At 37.6% G+C, this 19,527-nt stretch overlaps 1 protein-coding gene across 2 annotated transcripts in view; it reads right to left on the bottom strand.

Moving 5' to 3' along the window:
* The window catches only part of KDM8 (lysine demethylase 8), a 33,840-nt gene extending 24,968 nt beyond the window's left edge, over nt 1-8,872 (bottom strand). Inside the window, exons 1-2 of one of the 2 annotated variants that reach the window (XM_023497881.2) lie at nt 8,669-8,872; nt 935-1,489 (exon numbers count right to left, since the gene is read on the bottom strand). In XM_023497881.2, coding sequence (XP_023353649.1) covers nt 935-1,420 — 486 coding nt within the window. In that variant the 5' untranslated portion in view covers nt 1,421-1,489; nt 8,669-8,872. Of the gene's footprint in view, nt 1-934; nt 1,490-8,651 lie in introns of both variants that reach the window. The other variant, XM_003762108.4, reaches the window with a different exon arrangement.
* Between the last annotated feature and the right edge of the window lie 10,655 nt (nt 8,873-19,527).

Genomic DNA, 19,527 nt, shown 5'->3' with positions numbered 1-19,527 from the left:
CCTTTACTGTTTCAGCCAATATGCATGTTTCCTTCTTTGAACTCCTATTACACTTATAATCTATAATATACACTTTATCACTTAAATCACATTCTGACTTAAGCTATTATATATAATTTTTCCATTTCTGCTGTCTTTCCCTAAGGGCAAAATACATTTCTTTCATATTTCTCATAGCACAGAACTTAAAACACTTTTTGAATGAATGATTGATAATTTGAACTGAGGCCATTAGGCAATAGAATCATCAAGTATAGGTAGAATAGCTACTACAGCTTTAGTGTAGGGATAGGAAAATAATGTAAGCTGGCTGATTCTCATACTTTTAAACAACTCAGATTTAAACCAACTCATAAACCCTGCCTGACGGTTTTCTTTGGCAAAACACATTTAAAGTGTGGATGCTAACTAAAGTAACATATCTCTGGAGCTATAATAAAAGCATCTCAAAAAAATTCCATATACTCAAATGACAACATCCATGAGTCAGAAAAAAGTTTGTGGCAATTTCCATTATAAACTTAATAACAGGAAACAAAATAGAAGCAGATGTAACAAGAAAAGTGAGTGATAATTCAGCCAGCTGACCAATAAAGAGTACAAAATGGACTAAAAGCAGCTGCAACTCATTCCTACAGTATGTCTGAGGTGTTTCTCTTTGAGACCATAAACACTGTATCAAAAAAAAAAAAAGGTAATGGAAAATTGCTGTTGTAGGAATTACAAATAAACCAAGAAAATGGGTTGAGATGTTCCATTTACAAAATCAGTATCTGCCTCAAGATAACATGTTCTATAGTTCCTCAACCATGGATAGCTCAGATCAGTGGATCACAGACACGGAGCCTGGAAGGAATCTGGGATTTTGCTTGCTGGGAACCACTATGTTAGAATCTATTACATGTAATTCAGTAACAATCTCTCAAATTAATACCTTTATACTCAGTTCCTCAATCCTGGTTTCAGAATGTCTCTTCCCATGTTGAAGATGCTTCTGAAGGACATTGACAACTTTAACCAAAATGTTCCCCAGGATGGATGCTCCCATCAAGAGACCCATGTCACAGACTCTTATTGCTTCTGGTATGTCATCAGTTTTAAGGCACACACAAAGTGCTTTCAAAAGACATCCATAAGAATAAACTCTCCTCCACTCTTTGTCCACATCCTTCCAAGTTCCAGTATTAAGTTTTTCCCAGGAATAGTCTATTATTATTTCACTTGTCTTCAGACATTCATTCTTTTTTCCTTCGTAGAAAAGCTCTCTTGCTTGATGAAGTAATACCACTACACTTTTTTCAATCTTCTCACTGAAATCCAACTTGAGACCCTCTTTGGTCTGTGGGAGCAAGGCCCTGAGTTCTTCTGAGAGGGAATATCTTGCTGACATCTTATTATCAGAAACACTGGCTCCTGACATCTAATCCACAAGATGGATTAGTTTGCTTAATAGACTTCTTTCTTCTCAACAATGATCTTCCTGAATTTCCTAACAGGAAACAAACAAAAATTACAAACCACAGAAAACCCTTCTTTACACTAACTAATGTATTCATCATAATTTTACTATCACTGACATTTTCATGGCACAATGATTGAAAAACAGTAAGCACTTAAAACCTTTTCATTGTGCTCATTCACAGATCAGAACACAGACCAATCCAGCAGTAAACATAACTTTTCTTATCAAATTTCTCAAACTGGGGGTCATAATCCCATAAAAAGTTGTGTAATTGGATTTGGGAGATCATGAAATTAAGATTTATTATCAGTAAATGTTTGATTTGCATATGTATTTTATATACCTATATACTCAGGGTCTCAGAAAAATTTCTCAGGCAAAAAGTGGTCATAAAAGGAAAAAGTTGAAGAGGCCCAGAATCATACCATCTTGCAAGAAATGAAAACTTACAGGCCCCTATAAGTCTCTCTAAAAACAGCTACCCCAAATCCCTGAAACTTGGGACAGTATATTCTTCATCTTGGAAGCAAATCCCTCTTTTAACACAGAGTTAAAAGTCAATAAATAGGCTGATAAAGTGAGCAAACAACAGAAAAAAGATTCTGACCAAAGAAACTTACTATGGTGACAAGAAAGGTCAAAATACATACTCAGAAGATGATAAGTCAAAGTTCCTACATTCAAAGCCTCTGAGCAAAATAGGAATTGGTGTTATCCCACAGAAGAGCTCAAAAAGAATTTTGAAAGTCTAGGAAGAAAGGTAGAGGAAAAATTGGGAAGAAAAATTAGTGATGCAAGAAAATCATGAAAAAAAGAGTCAACAGCTTGGTAAAGAAGATACAAATAAATTATGAAAAAAATAACATCTTAAAAACAGATTATGTTAAAAGGTAAAAGAGGTATAAAAAGCCAAAGAAGAAAGGAATGCCTTGAAAAGCAGAATTAGCCAAATGGAAGAGGCACAAAAATTCACTGAAGGAAAAAAAAAATCTTTAAAAAACCAGAATTGGATAAATGAAAAAGACACAAAAGCTCAATGAAGAAAACATCTAGAAGAGACTATCTGAAAGACATGATCAAAAAAAGGCTCTAGACATCATCTTTCAAGAAATTATCAAGGAAAACTGTCCTGATATTCTAGAAACAGGATAAAATAGAAATTGAAAAAGATCCCAACATGAAGCCTCCCAGAAATATTACAGCCAAATTTCAGAAATCTCAGAAATTTTCAATGAAAAAAATTATGCAAGCTGCCAGAAAGAAACAATTCAAATATTGTAGGGTTACAGTCAGGATTTAGCAGTTTCTACATTAAAGGGTTTAAAGGGCCTAGAATAAGTTATTCCAGAGGACAAAACAGCTAGTATCACAACTAAGAATCACCTTCCCAGCAACACTGAATATAATTGTTCAGAGGTAAAAATGTATAATCAATGAAATAGAGGACTTTCAAGAATTTCTGATAAAAACACTTGAACTGACTTTCAAATACAAGACTCAAGAAAAGCATCAAAAGATAAACAGAGACAGGAAATCACAAAGGACTTAATAAGGTTAAACTGTTAATATTGCTATATGGAAAGATAATTCTTGTAACTCATAAGAACTTTTTAGGATAGTTAGAAGGAATATGTATAGACAGAAGATACAGATGTGAATCAAATGATGTCTAAAAACATAAAATTTAGAGGTGAGAGAGGAATGTACTGGGAGAAGAGAAAAAAGGAGAGATAGAATGGGATAAATTATTTTCCAAAAAAAAAAAAAAGAGGCAAGAAAATGTTTTTTTACAGTGGAGGGAGCTGAAAGGGAGTGACTAAATGTTACTCATCAGAATTATCTTAAAAAAGGAATCATATACACACTTAGTTGGGTATAAAAATCTCTCTTACCCTTCAGGAAAGTAGGAGAAGACTGAATAACAGAAGGGTATAGAGGGGCTGATAAGAGGGAGGGCAGATTGGGGGCAGGAGAGTTAGAAGCAAAACATTCTTGAGATGGGACAGGGTAAAAGAAAAAATAGAATAGAATAAACAGGGAAGTGAAAAGGATAGAGGGGAATAGAATTAGCAATAGTAACTGTGAAAACAATTTTGAAACAAGTTTTTCTGATAAAGGCCCCATTTCTGAAATGTTTTTAGAACTTTAGAAAATAAGATCCATTTGCCAGTTGATAAATGAGCTAAGGTATGAACAGTTTCCAGATGAAACAAAGATATCTATAGCCCTTAAAAAAAATGCTCTAACTCACTATTGATTGGAGAAATGTAAATTAAAATAATTCTGAGCTGCTACCTCATATCCATTAAATTGGTTAATAGGACAGAAAAGGGAAATGAGAAATGATTGGAGGGGGTGTGGAAAAAATAAGACATTAATGCACTGTTGGTAGAGCTGTGAATTGATTCAGCTATTCTGTAGAACAATTTGGAACTATGTTCAAAGGGTTATAAAACTATGCATATCCTTTGACCTAGCAATACCATTACTAGGTCTGTATCCCAAAAGAGGTACAAAACAAAAAGAGAAAGAACTTATATGAACAAAAACATAGCAGCTCTTTTCTGGGGGACAAAGAATTGGAAATTGAAGGATGTCCATCAATTGGGGAATGGCTGAAAAAATTGTAATATGTGATTGTGATGGAATGATAAGTAGGATGCTCTCAGAAAAAAACTGGAAAGATTTCCATGAGCTGATGCAAACTACTGTATAAGTGTGAATGACTTAAATATTCTCAGCAATACAATGATCCAAGACAACTCTGAAGGACATAAGATGAAAAATGCTATCCATCCAAAGAGAAAGAACTGATAGTGTCTGAACACATTAAAGCATACTTTTTTTTTTTTTAAACTTTCTTTATTCTTCTTGAGAATTTAGTTTGGGGGTTTTTTAGTCTATATTTTCTTTTATAACATGACTCATGTGGAAATATGCATATATGTATGATGACATATATATAACTTTTTTTGAACTGCTTGCTTTCTCAGTGAGAGACAGGCTGGGGTGGGTGGAAGGGAGATAATTTGTAATTCTGAGTTTTAAAAATGAAAGTTAAAAAAAGAATGTTAAAAATTGTTTTTACATGTAATTAGGAAAAAAAAAGATACTAAGTAATTTACAATGTTTTCCTCATTTCAAATCCAGGCTTCCTTCAACTGTTTTCAGATTCTGAATCTGGATTTTCAAATTCCAAGTTTAATGCTCTCAAAATTCTCTCCAGTTTTCCCATCCCAAGTTTAGTGAAGTGACCTAAGATACTGACTTGAGAGGTCCTGAAGCTATTATTTTTATGAGGCAGCTAGGCGGAGAAGCAGATATACAATATGGGTTTAGAACCAGGAAGATTCATCTTCCTGAATTCAAATCTGGGCTCAGACACTTACTCGCTAGGTGACCCTGGGCAAGTCACTTAATCATGTTTGCCTCAGTTTCCTCATCTGTAAAATAAGCTAGAGAAGGTAATGGCAAACTACTCCAGCATCTTTGCCAAGGAAACCCTAAATGGATGACAAAGAGTAGGATGCAACTGACTGAATCACTGCCTGAACAAATTATTACCCAGAATTGAGTAAGGAGGTGTTCTTCTTCTTTAAAATATAATGGTTCTCTCTGAGATCAGGTTTCTTGGGGAGGTTTTCTGGAGGTAGCCTTAGTTTTAGTTAAAAGTAATAATCACCCCAAATGCAGCCAGCTGATAGAATGAAAATGTTTATTTCTTATCTCTTTCCAAGCCCAGATAGCTTTCTTAGAGGCCTCTCTCTCTCTCCTTGGTTCTGAGAGCTCTTGTTGCTAGTCCTTTAGCTCTTCCAGCTTCTGCCTCTCACTCTCTCTCCCACTCCCACTCCTGGCTTCTCAATCTCCTCAACTGAATTCTGACTCTCAATCTCTCAAAAGTCTCTAGTGCTTGTCCTTTTATATGCTTTTTTAGAGGTATGAACTCAAAGATTGGCTCCTCCTCCGAGAGTGGGATTGTGGGAGCTGTGACTTGTGAATCTCCTCCACTGAACTTGTGAATCTCATACTGAATCCTGACTTGTGAATCTCAATTGCCAATGTGTGAACTCTTAAAGGTGTAAACTCTGAACTAGAGAACTGCTATGCACGATGCTACAATTAGACAACTGACTTATCACTTTGTAAGAATCCTAACAGTTCCATCCCCGATTTTTTAACAATTTGAACTCTAAGAAACCTTTTCCACTCTCCTTAATCCTAGTGTGTCTTTCTAAGACCATCTCCAACCGAGTTTATCTTGTTTGTACCTAGAGGTTTATATGTTGTTTCTCATTAGACTATGAGCTTCCTATGGGCAGGTAATAATCCCCACCATCTGCCATCCCCACCCCCCAACTCTTTCATTTGTAGTTTAGCACAGCTGGCATATAACAAATGATTAATAAATGTTTGCTGATTGGACTTGTACCTAATTATTTGCGTGTGGTCTCCCTCATTAAGATTTTGAGTTGCTTCAATTTGGCTTTTTTTTTTTTTTTTTTTTGCCCTTTTCTGAATACTCAGCACTTAGCAACGCCTGGCACACAGTAAGCTCTTAATAAATGCTCGATGATGTGACTTAGCACAGTAAGCACTTAATAAATGCTCACTGATTTGACTTAGCACACAGTAAGCTCTTAATAAATGCTCGTTGATTTGACTTGGCACACAGTAAGCTCTTAATAAATGCTCGCCGATTTGACTTGGCACACAGTAAGCACTTAATAAATGCTCACCGATTTGACTTGGCACACAGTAAGCTCTTAATAAATGCTCGCCGATTTAACTTGGCACACAGTAAGCACTTAATAAATGCTCGTTGATTTGACTTGGCACACAGTAAGCACTTAATAAATGCTCGCCGATTTGACTTGGCACACAGTAAGCACTTAATAAATGCTCGCCCGATTTGACTTGGCACACAGTAAGCTCTTAATAAATGCTCGCCGATTTGACTTGGCACACAGTAAGCACTTAATAAATGCTCGCCGATTTGACTTGGCACACAGTAAGCACTTAATAAATGCTCGCTGATTTGACTTGGCACACAGTAAGCACTTAATAAATGCTCGCTGATTTGACTTGGCACACAGTAAGCACTTAATAAATGCTCGCTGATTTGACTTGGCACACAGTAAGCACTTAATAAATGCTCGCTGATTTGACTTGGCACACAGTAAGCACTTAATAAATGCTCGTTGATTTGACTTGGCACACAGTAAGCACTTAATAAATGCTCGCTGATTTGACTTGGCACACAGTAAGCACTTAATAAATGCTCGTTGATTTGACTTGGCACACAGTAAGCACTTAATAAATGCTCGTTGATTTGACTTGGCACACAGTAAGCTCTTAATAAATGCTCGCCAATTTGACTTGGCACACAGTAAGCACTTAATAAATGCTCGCCCGATTTGACTTGGCACACAGTAAGCACTTAATAAATGCTCGCCGTTGACTTGGCACACAGTAAGCACTTAATAAATGCTCGCCGATTTGACTTGGCACACAGTAAGCTCTTAATAAATGCTCGCCGATTTGACTTGGCACACAGTAAGCACTTAATAAATGCTCGCCGATTTGACTTGGCACACAGTAAGCACTTAATAAATGCTCGCCGATTTGACTTGGCACACAGTAAGCACTTAATAAATGCTCCCCGATTTGACTTGGCACACAGTAAGCACTTAATAAATGCTCGCCGATTTGACTTGGCACACAGTAAGCACTTAATAAATGCTCGTTGATTTGACTTGGCACACAGTAAGCACTTAATAAATGCTCCCCGATTTGACTTGGCACACAGTAAGCACTTAATAAATGCTCGCTGATTTGACTTGGCACACAGTAAGCACTTAATAAATGCTCGCTGATTTGACTTGGCACACAGTAAGCACTTAATAAATGCTCGCTGATTTGACTTGGCACACAGTAAGCACTTAATAAATGCTCGCTGATTTGACTTGGCACACAGTAAGCACTTAATAAATGCTCGCTGATTTGACTTGGCACACAGTAAGCACTTAATAAATGCTCGCTGATTTGACTTGGCACACAGTAAGCACTTAATAAATGCTCGTTGATTTGACTTGGCACACAGTAAGCACTTAATAAATGCTCGCCGATTTGACTTGGCACACAGTAAGCACTTAATAAATGCTCGCTGATTTGACTTGGCACACAGTAAGCACTTAATAAATGCTCGCCCGATTTGACTTGGCACACAGTAAGCTCTTAATAAATGCTCGCCGATTTGACTTGGCACACAGTAAGCACTTAATAAATACTCATTGATTTGACTTGGCACACAGTAAGCACTTAATAAATGCTCGTTGATTTGACTTGGCACACAGTAAGCACTTAATAAATGCTTGCTGATTTGACTTGGCACACAGTAAGCACTTAATAAATGCTCGTTGATTTGACTTGGCACACAGTAAGCACTTAATAAATGCTCGCTGATTTGACAGTTCCCTCTAAGCCTTCTTTTCTCAAGTTAAATCCCCTAGCTCCCAAATTTCCCCAACCGCTTCTGAAGCGCCTGAGGTATGAGCCTCTCGGACCCAACAGGGTGCCCAAGAGGTCGCAGTTCCCATTTATAGGCGAATCGTTATTTCACAGATCCCAGAGACTGACTGGTGGGAGAGAAGGGGGTGCAGGGAAGCCCCCCCTCCCCAAATGAGAGGAGCCCTTCTTCAGGAACCCTGACGGCTTATTTTGGCCCAGAGAGAGGCAGGAACCTGCCCAAAGACACACAGCGCGGCAGGGCTGGGATCCAAATCCCGCCCCTGTTCTAGCAGAAACGGTCTCCGGGCACAAAGGCTTCGGGCCTCGGGGCACAAGCTTCCCCTCGGATTTAGGCATACTGAGTCAGCCGGCCAACATAAGTAAGTGCGAGAGGGAGACCCGTGAGGAGCCGGAGCAGCCCAGCGCAGGCGCAGCAAGCCCCACTAAAACCGCACTGCGCAGGCGTACGAAGATCAGCGCCCCTCCCCCCACGCCGGGCGCCTAACGCAGCCTCTCTACTGCGCAGGCGCAGCGTGCCCGCCCCACGCCACCTTCCGAAAGCCGGGCTTAGGTGTCGCGCACGCGCCGTAATCGCCAGCTTCCTAACTCCTAGTTTCCCCTCTTAACCGCGGCCTTGTGGCCAGTATGCTTTTCTCCGATACCCTCGCTGTGCCCTCCTCACCGGTTCCTGGCTTTTACCGTGCAGCTCGTCTTCGTCCTTCCGGGGATGAAACACGTGAAGTCGGATGGATCACTCAGGGCTTCCTAGCAGAACACCGAGCGATCGATCGTCCCGCTGAGCCTGCCCCGCCCACGCAGAAGAGGGAGGAGCATCCTCGGGATGGGATGGGATGGGATGGGAAGGAGGAGGGAGCTGCGCTCTTCTTGGCTGGGCTCAAGATCCAATTCTTCAGTTTGCAGGGATTCATTTTCCCTCTGTGTGAGAGAGGTCCCTTCTAGCCTGGACCTTATTCTGAAGGTTCCGCGCAGTGTGACGTCTGCTCGCACAACTGTGCAGAACTTGCCTTCTCCAACAGACTTACATAAAATAGGCGCGATATCTCCCTCTGATATTGATGAATAGTCACGTCTCTTAATTAGGAAAATTGACGACTCCTCCATCCCGGAGTGAGCTCGGTCCTGGAGCCTCCCCAGTTCCTCCTTTTCTTTCTTCTCCTGCTCCTTTAAATTCTAATCCTCCCTAAATGCTCTCCCTCCCTCCTCCCCCTGCCTCCTCCCCACAGACGGCTTAGGGAGCGCAGTGGTCAGGCGCATAACGGTTTACCGTCGTCCAAGCCGGGATTTGAAGCGCGCTCCCTCCACCTAAAGCCCTTCAGAATGTGCTAGATGACATCACTCCTCATTCATGAAGTACTTCATGGTTTACAATGCGTTTTCCTAGCCACGAACGGTGAAGTGCGGTTCTTTCTGTCACACACGAGGCAAATAAGGCTGCAACCAGTCAAGATCCAGGGCTTTTTTTGGTCTCAGCCCAAAATTCTCTCCATTGTACCAGAATGCTTCTCTTTGAGGGCCTTGCAGGAAAGCTAAACTGCTGACCAATTACAGTGAAAAGCCGCCCTTTCCGACCAAGACAAATAGCCTCGCTAGCTTATTTTTGTTTTTAACAGGGGAGTCGAAATGAGATAGAGATGCAAATGGAATGTTTTTCGCAAGGAAAACATGTCTTTAATGATGGGGTTGTATCTGCGGTGTTTATTTCAGTCAGTTTCATTGGTCAAAGCCGCACGTTGCTGAGAGTTACTGAAGTGCTCTCAGTCTCGCAGGTCCGTTAAAGCACTGTTTCAGTCACTATGAGGGGCTCTGAACAAAAAAAAACTCATTTGTAGTCTTCCAATTTTTTTTCATTAATCAAAAGCCTGCAATTTAAAAAGATATAAGTGTAGTGGAAACATTGGAGGCTTAATTATCGTATTTACTAAGGACAGGCTTTAATATCCATCCCAGGAAAAAACAACAAAAGCTTGCTTTCAACCAGAGTCATCGAATGGATTGTGTTTAATTAAATAGTTTGTGGATATGTGACGACCGCTAAAATCATTCTACCACTAATGATTTGGGTGACTTTAGGCAAGTCTTTAAAAAACAACCCTTAGTGCCTTATTTTCCTCATCAGTAAGTGGAATTCCTTCCATAGCCCTTGCTTCTCAAGGATATTATGAAGAGAAATAAGATGGGGGGATTTGGATGAAAAATTTACAGGGTTTGGACTTTATCCTATAGACAGTGGGGAAGCACTGATGGTTTTTATGGAGGGATAATACAGTGAAAACAAGATTTTTGGAAAATTATTATGAAAAATTTTCCAAGATTGAGTGAAAGTAGAAAAGTCTTAAGGCAGAGAGAACAATTGGAAGGGTATTATAGTGGCCTAGCCATGAGGGCCATCATAAGAGAATCAATTGATGGAAATATTATTAGTCTGGAAGGAAGGAACCCTTGGTTTCTAATCTCAACTCAGCCAGTAATTAATATTTGACCTTGAGCAAATATTTCATCTCTCTGGATCTCATTTCTCCACTTATAAAATAAGAGGATTGGATTAGATGATGATTCTGACTGTAAAATCTGTTTAACACTGGTTTTCCAATCACAATGATATCTAAAATGCAGTTCTGATATTCTATGGTTTGTTCTATAATAGTGGCCTTGTTCAGTACAGTGTGTTGGTTGAATTCTTCAAGATATCTTGCAGTCTATATTTGTAGTATGGGGATTTGTTGACATGAAGGATAGTAAGCTTCTAATATAATTTTTATCTACTAGGTCATGTTTTGGTAGGTGTTAAATTGTGTATAGTATAAAATGATATGCTGTTGCCATTTCCATGAATAAATTATATTAAACATGAAAAGTCTGGGATCCTTAAAAATAACCCTTCTGGAATTTCTGATGGCAATGACCTGTTCCTGAATGCTACAACAAAACCCTCCATTCTACAAATAGCCACATCTTTAATTGTTCTTTTTGGACATATTTTTGACTGAGTTCATATAGATGTCATCTGTGGAAAGATTTGATTCTGTTGTTTGACTTTCATAACGTCCATCTAAAGCCACTTTTGTTTACTTTCAGCAAATCCAATGGTATATACCTGTAATTAGCCTTTACTGTGGATTAATGAAATGATATTTGGTTATTATTATTATTGTTATTAGTTGCAGTGGTAATAGTATTAACAGAAGTAATAGTATTAGTAGTGGCGGTGAATGTTAATACATTACCCAATAAAATTATTGCTATTGTTATAACTTTCACAAAATTCTAGCTTCATGTCCTCATCATGATATAGAAATAGCCCTGAAATCTCAAAAACTATGCTAGTAGATTGCATATTCTGGAGGGTTCTGACAAACTGGAAAAACTTTGAGGATCATTTCAGTGACAAATTGCATCTTTTGTCCAGACTAGCCTAGCTAGTTGCAGAAAGACTTATCACAAAAGGTGATTAATGTTTTGACCATGATGACTTATGAAACAAAGAAAGTACAAAGAAGCTCTTAGTCTTGTGAATCTCATTTCTGTTTTTACAGTGACAATAGAATAGTATCAGACATGGGAACAGAAGGAGCTCAGAGTCACATAATTTTGAGAAATGTCTATACATGACAATTAAACTATTGGTTCTCTGAATGAGAGAATTTTGTCTGGTGCCAGTGGGTTGATATATTATTGCACATAGAAACATTTCTAGGACAGATTTATTGGAAATTCTACCCCCACCCTCACTCCCAATCAGGGACTGAAATTTAGAATGTGCAAAAAAAAAAAAAAAAAGAATACATATTCCTTCAAAAATGAGTAGGCTTAACCCATAATTAGCAAGAATAATTAATCAAATTAGGAAGCTAATTTTGAGCACTATTGGTTACCCTAGTCTGTGAGCCAATGTTATATAAGTTTTCTGCCCTATTCAACTTAATTTGTTTTAATTGTTTCTTGTATTACTTTTATACTATGCATTGCAAAGTTGTTTTGAGGGCATATTTTATATTGCTTGCCCTGGATGCCAAAATTGCTAGTTCTATTCTGATTAGAAGAACAGAACCATGTTCCTGTTGACATTTTGGCTGGAGATGAAACTGGAAGAAAAATGGAAGTTATAACCACATGGAAGGATTGCTATAGATCTCCTTAATGAGGCAAATAATGCTATTTCTAGAACTTAATTTAGAACTATAGAACTACATTGCCTCCAAAGACAAATTTTTATATGGAATCAAAAACAGAGAGTCAGAAGGGACTTTAAAGGTCATTAGTTCCAACTATTTCATTTTAGAGATGAGGAAACAAAGGCCCAGAGGGGTTAAGTGACTTTCCTAGGGTCACACATTTTGAAAGCATATGAGACAAGATTTGGATCCAAGTCTCCTGAACCACAAGTCCTGCACTCTCTTATACCTGCTTCCTTGTTGCTCATAGGGCACTTGGTCATCTACCTTGCAGTGTGCATGAGGAACAAGCAAATAGACCACCATAAATATGGACTACTACATTTTTAGGGAAAGGAGGGAGAAAAATTTGGAACACAAGGTTTTATAAGGGTGAATGTTGAAAAATATCTTTGCATGTATTTTGAAAATAAAAAGCTATTATTAAATTTTTTTTAAATTGCTACATTTTGTGTGCCAATATCTGTTTCATAGGATAAAGAGGTAAAGTAATTCTATAAAGGACTTGACAGAATCCTCCCAACCAAGTCATCAGTGACTTCAGTGTAAAAGAGGATGGATGTAGGGTGGGTTAGAAGGATAATGAGAAATGTGGTTCTAAATTATAGGATTAAAAAGGTTTAATGCTTAGATCCTACTTTGAATCCTCAGGTCTGTCTAAAATGAATATTTTCAAGAAGAGAATTTAGAAGCTACTGGGCATTATGAATATTGTATAGAATCACCAAAAAGATGAAACTGATAGTATCTTAACAAACAGGAAGTGACTGACTACTGGAGGGATATTAGAATCAACTATTCAGTCAGAATATCAATTAGAGAAAAAGAAGAAGAGCTAAAGATGAGGGAAAGGCTGTATACCATTGTAATAGCTCTAACCTGACCTGTTCAAATGAACTGGTCTTTCTTAAAATGGGAAATGAATAAAGGAAAAACATCTATTCTTATTATCATAATTTCTAATGAGAATTTGACTGGTACAAAGCAGTTACAACTCCCTCTTCATCCCCATGCTTATGGAGATCAGAATAGCTCCCAAATGACCTTAGCCAGCAGATATTGGATATCGTTACCAAGCAAAGAAAAAGCATTCCTTATGGCAATGTCAGTGTAGAATATAAACTGGTTTGTATATAAATAGGTAACAACAAAGAAGATAATATGAGGTAACTGACTTTTGGAGGATTTGGATTTCAGTTTTGCTAATACTAGCACTATGATCTTGGGCAAATTTCTTAACCTTTTTGTGTCTCAGTGTCCTCACCTGTAAAACGAGGAGCTTTGAATTAGTTGACCTTTAAGGTGCCTTCCAGCTTGAAATCCTTGATCCTATGATCATAAGTAATATTGTTTCATAAAACAGTAAGGAGTTATGTGATACTCAGTTCTTCCAAATCACCCCCAAGAGCATTTCTGGATGAAACTAAAGGGAAGATAGAACACATATAAAAAGGGAACAGATCTACTAGAATGTCTATAACAAATAACTTTCATCATAAATGACAGTAAAACTCTCTCAGACTCACACTCTTAAAGCTCTGGTCTCTAATGAAAAGGAGTTGGGTCAGACCAGGTCCACATATAAAGAATCTAGGGAAATGACACAATTAACAACATCTAAATGTCCCTAAGGATTGATTTTCAAGGTAGTAGGAATGGGAAAGATGCTAGATCTTTATAGAAAAATTTCACAGACTATTTTTTAAAAAAGATGATGAAAAAGCCATTAGTAACTTATAGAGCATATGCCTCCACTCTCATCTTTTTAAAATCTTAGGGAATTATCTGTATATGTATCTACCATGTTTTTGACTAAAATATAACAATAGAGCACACTGATTTTCAAATTCAGTTTAAAAAAATTAACAAATGTTATTTTCTTTCTCTTTTGCTTGCCTCTTCTCAATTAAAAACAAACCTTTTAAACAAGCAACCAATCAGCAAATTTTTAAGTGCCTGCTATATATCAGACTAACATCATGGATACAAAAAGAGACAAAAGACAGCCCTTACCCTGAGAAAAGTGTAAAGCTAGTGTTGGCACTGCTTTTCTGGCATTATTTACTCATTGTGTTGACCAAAGTTCTTGTGTTTCAAAAATTTTCAGTTTTATAATGTTAATACATAATTTTTCCTACTTATGCTCATTCCACTCTTGATCATGTCACATAAGCTTTCCCAAGTTCCACTAAAATTATCTCTTGAATAATTTCTCAAGTATTTTATTCATATACCATATTTTATTAAGTTACTTCCTAAATGATGGGGGCTCTTATTTTCCACTTCTTTGCTATAAGGAAAAAACCTCTACAAATAATTTTGAATATGAATCCTTTCCCTTTTCTTTAATCTCTTTGGGATAGCTCTAGCAGTGATATTACTGGGTCAAAGGGTATTTATTGGTTGAATGATTTTTTTGGGCATAGTTCCAAATCACTTTCCACAATGACTGAACCAATTCATCATTTCACCAACAGTGCCATAATGTGCCTGTTAACACACTGACTTTCACAAATGATTTTCTGTGGCACACTGCATCTTCAAAGTCTCATGACTGACCAAAAGCTATAAGGAATGCATGATCCTGCTGTGTGTATTGTTTGTTAATTGGAAAAGAGTATTGGACCTAGGAGAGTAAAACAGTTTCAGACTCCCCTCCCCCAGGTAATCTTCTCATATATATGTTATAATAATGCAATGATTCTTGTTAGATGCAACAAAATTACTCTGTTCAATGATCTTATTAGTATATAAAGCAAAGCATAAAAGAATAAGCTTTGCACTTATTAGAGATTAGTACAGCCACAGTGGCACTCATCAAAGAATACAAATGAAACGAGATTCCCTGTTGATTAGGGAGGGTTTCCGAGGTGTTTCTTTTGTGGATGGTGTGCCGATTGCATTGAATTCCTTCCTCAAAAAGATCCTTGGACACTAAAAAAAAAATGAACTTAACAATTCACAAGGAAAAAAACCCAAACAAATATTTGTTGTCCAGACTACAACATAAGATTGTAGAACTGAAGCAAGAGGTGATATCAGAAGTTATATAATCTATCATTTTACAGACAAAGAAACAGACCCAGAGAGTTTAAATGACTTTCCCAAGATCTTAAGTGACAGAACTGGGATTTAAACTCAGGTCTCATATCCCTAAGTTCTGCAATCGCTGTATTGAACAATTAGATAATCAGTGCACTGAGTTAGTCTGTCATTAAATTTTCTTGGACAGGGACTCAAGTTGGACAGTGATCTGGGACCAGAATTTAATAGGAGGAAGAGAGCAGATTGGATTGCATTTGGGAAATACACATTATTTTCAATCATTTGAAGCTACTCTGTGATGCAAAAACTCATCTCTTAAAACCATTATTATTCTAGTGATGCTATGTGGCTGTAGATCTTTCTGCAACATGATTTCCAAAGAATCAAAATTGTGTGTGACCCCAAGGGCAATGGAGAGATGTGTGGTAAGTAGGCTGAAGCATATTATGAGTGATTATTTGTAATGCAGTATGTGACCAGTCAGTGTAATTTGTGAAAGAGATAGATCATGAGAAAGATGGGAAATGGATATTCTAAGCATGGTATTAGTGCTTGTGGTACAGTAGGAAGAGAACACAATCCATACCCGGAGAATCCATACAGGTTCATATCCTGACTTTGACACCTGCTGTCTGTGTGACCTTAGGCAAAGTCCCTTCACCTCTAGGGTCTTAACTTTCCTCTGCTGTAAAATGAGAGAGCTCAGCTAGATGGATTGTAAATGGAGATTCCCTTTGGTTAGAGGAAGGCCCAGGTGGATCCAGAGGAGTTTTAAGGAATGAATTGAACCATAATAATGCTCATTGACAATGTGGGTAAAATGTAATCTGTACCACTGGATGGAGGTCCCATTGGCATGAAAAGTATGGAAGTATAATCAATAGACACACACACACACATACTGGAATGGTAAACTGGAGTGGAATACAGAACTCCTCTATCAGTGTAGGTTGGCCCCTTTTTTTTGTGACTCATATTTTCCTGGGAATACTGAAAGAGGTTCCATAACTTGCCTTAATTTGTTTGCTCAGCTACTAGAGAGGTCAGAGAGAGGATTTGAAATCAGGTCTTCCTGACTCAGAGACCGAATCTCTATTGCTTCATCCCATGCTGCCCATGTGTGTCTGGTTGGGATCATAATGCCTTTCACTAAGCTCCTCCAGCTTGCACTTGCATTTGTGCTTTCAGGCCCCAGAAGGTAACAACTGCTTTGAGTTTCAAGGATAACCCTGTGGAAATCCATTCCTAATATCTCAGCTCACCTGCCTTTACCATTTGCTTCCCATTAACAGTTAGCTAGTAATAGATTCAATTCTTTCTTAATAAAGGCAATTGTTCACTAGGGTGCTCTCTGTAACAAATATAGATATCCTAGGAAAGAGTGCATTCCAAGTTTTGCATGACTTCACATGTGTAATTGATATTTTTTGCTTTTTCAATTTGCTTGCTTTTTCAAAGATAGGGAAGGGGATAAGGGAAATAATTTAGAACTCAAAATGAAAAAAAATTGGTTGTTAAAATTTTTACATGTAATTGGTAAATATTTAATGAAATAAATAAAAATTTAAAAAAGAATTAAAAAAAAGTGGGTACAAATTTAAAAAAAAATTGTAGTAGATCATACTTGTAGGCTATCTATGTGGCAAAGCTCCTGATTCTCTTCAGACTGGAAATTTTTTCTCTCTTTGTAGACTCTTTACATAGCTTCCCTTGGAGGCAGTACATCTTCTGGGTGAGCTGCTCATGAGGGTTTCCACAGTCTGCTTCTCTCCATAACTAGCTATTTTCTTTACTGCCGAAGGGCCTTCTCCTTGAAACTACTTCCTCTCTTGGTGACTATCTCTTTACATTTATATTTGTATGGACTGTTTTTTGTTCTTCCACTAATGCAGTGCCTCAAGAGCAGTATAAGGATAAAATTTTCTTTTCCCCCCTTGCAGAGGTCTCTTTGTAAGGCAGCTCTCAGCTTGAAATTTTTCTTCAGTTGCAGATATTTGTCCAGCATTTAACTAATCAAAGTCCTCAGAGATTTGACTGAATTGTTTGTCCCGCTAATCTCTTTGTTCCCTTCTTGATTCAACCAGGGAAATTTTCCCACTTCATAAAGGGACCAGGGCATAGACATATCTCCCCCCCCCCCCTTCTTTTTCTTTTTCATAGCCGACTCTTACTGTTAAGTTTATCACTATATTAACATCTTATTATGACATTCTGGGCCTTCAATGACTACCACGTCAATTAAAGGAAGAGAACAGGGACTTCGCTTCCTTCCCTTACAATAGTAGCAATGGACTATAATGATAAAAAGAAAAGTACACTAGGAAAAAAAATGGCCTTTCCTCAATTAGAATTATGAAATCAGTTTGAGAGAGATATGTGGATCTTGAAAAGATGTTGGTGGGCAGAAGTAAATGAAATAGTATCTGATGAGGTTGAGGTAGCAATACCTAGTTCAAAACAAACATGTGACAAATTCACAATAGCTATTCTCTTTGCCAAAAGAAAGGTTTATTTAGGAGAAGAGTTTACAGACAAAAATAAGAGATAAAATGCTAAATGAAACATAGGTATACATATTTATACAGTTATCTTGCTGCACAAGAAAAATTGGATTTAGAAATAAGGTAAAAATAACCTGAGAAGGAAAACAAAATTGCAAGTGGACAATAACAGAAGGAGTGGAAATGCTATGTTGTGGTCCACACTCATTTCCCAGAGTTCTTTTGCTGGGTTAGCTGGTTCTCTTCATTATTGAGCAAATGGAACTAATTTGGTTCATCTCATTGTTGAAGAGAGTCACGTTCATCAGAATTGATCATCATATAGTTTTGTTGCCAAGTACAATGATCTTCTGGTCCTGCTTGTTTTACTCAGCATCAGTTCATGTAAGTCTTTCCAAGCCTTTCTGTATTCATCCTGTTGGTCATTTCTTACAGAACAATAATATTCCATAACATTCATATACCACAATTTATTCAGCCATTCTCCAATTGATGGGCACCCACTCAGTTTCCAGTTTCTGGCCACTACAAAGAGGGCTGCCACAAACATTTTGGCACATACAGGTCCCTTTCCCTCCTTTAAGATCCCTTTGGGCTATAATGCCAGTAGAACACAGCTGGATCAAAGGGTATGCACAGTTTGATAACTTTTTGAGCATAGTTCCAGATTGCTCTCCAGAATGGTTGGATGTATTCACAGTTCCACCAACAATGTATCAGTGTCTCTGTTTTCCCACATCCCCTCCAACATTCCTCATTATCTTTTCCTGTCCTCCTAGCCAATCTGAGAAGTGTGTAATCTGGTTATATTACACTTTTATAAGGGAAATGTAGCCTTGGGGGTTTCTCAGGTGCAAAGGCGGGAATGTACCTGGCAGACCAAGTCCCCAGTCTGTCTAAATAAATGTCAATCCAGATAGTCTGGGAAAGCTAACTTCCTTTTTGTATGCAATTATGGTTGACAGAGTTTACAACTGTCTTAACTTAGGGTAGACAGTCTGGGAAAGCTAAGTTCGATCTAGGTTGTCTGAAAGGTTGTTGGCAATGTTTTTGTAGATGCTAACTAGATTAGAGACAGGATGGATGAATTAACAATAGACTCTGACTTCACATTATTCTATATGAATAAGATTTGGCAGATCATATCAGTGTTTGTATTGAGATGTATGATTTGTGTTATGTTCTATAAAGCTTTTTCTTTGAAAGGTTGAATATGAACATTGAAGGTATGATATTTTCTTTCCTCTGCTTTTACAGGTGCAGTATAGGATTTTCTGGGTCTTCACCTGCTAGATTGTAACCTCCTTCAGGGCAGACACAAGGTCTTGTTGCATCTTTGTATCCCTAATGTTAAATGTTAAATGTTTAATTGAATGGAACTATGATTACATGAAATTAAAGTTTTTACATGAACAAATTAATGCAACTAAGGTAAGAAGTGAAACTGTAGATTTGGGAAGAAAAATATCTCTAATAAAAACCCAATAAATATTCAAGATATTTAGGGAACTTAGAGATGGATAAAACCAAGACCCATTTTCTAATGGATAAGCAGTCAAAGAAGATGAACAAACAGTTCTCAAAAGCATTGAAAATGATAAGCAATTATATGAAAGATTGCCACTGACAATAAAAGAAATACAAATCAAATCACTCCAGTTTCACATCACAACTGGAAAAAACAAACAAACTTGAAAAGATAATAATGGGGGGAATAGTGAATGCTGGAGTAATTATGGAAGGCCAGATATATTAATACATTGTTGATTGAGGGATAAATTAGTCCAATCATTGCAGAAAGCATTTTGGAATTATGCTA

This window comes from Sarcophilus harrisii, chromosome 1 (assembly GCF_902635505.1).
Source record: "Sarcophilus harrisii chromosome 1, mSarHar1.11, whole genome shotgun sequence".
Taxonomy (NCBI): Eukaryota; Metazoa; Chordata; class Mammalia; order Dasyuromorphia; family Dasyuridae; genus Sarcophilus; species Sarcophilus harrisii.
Note: the sequence above shows the minus strand (reverse complement) of the source record. Positions and strands in the feature narration are given on the sequence as shown.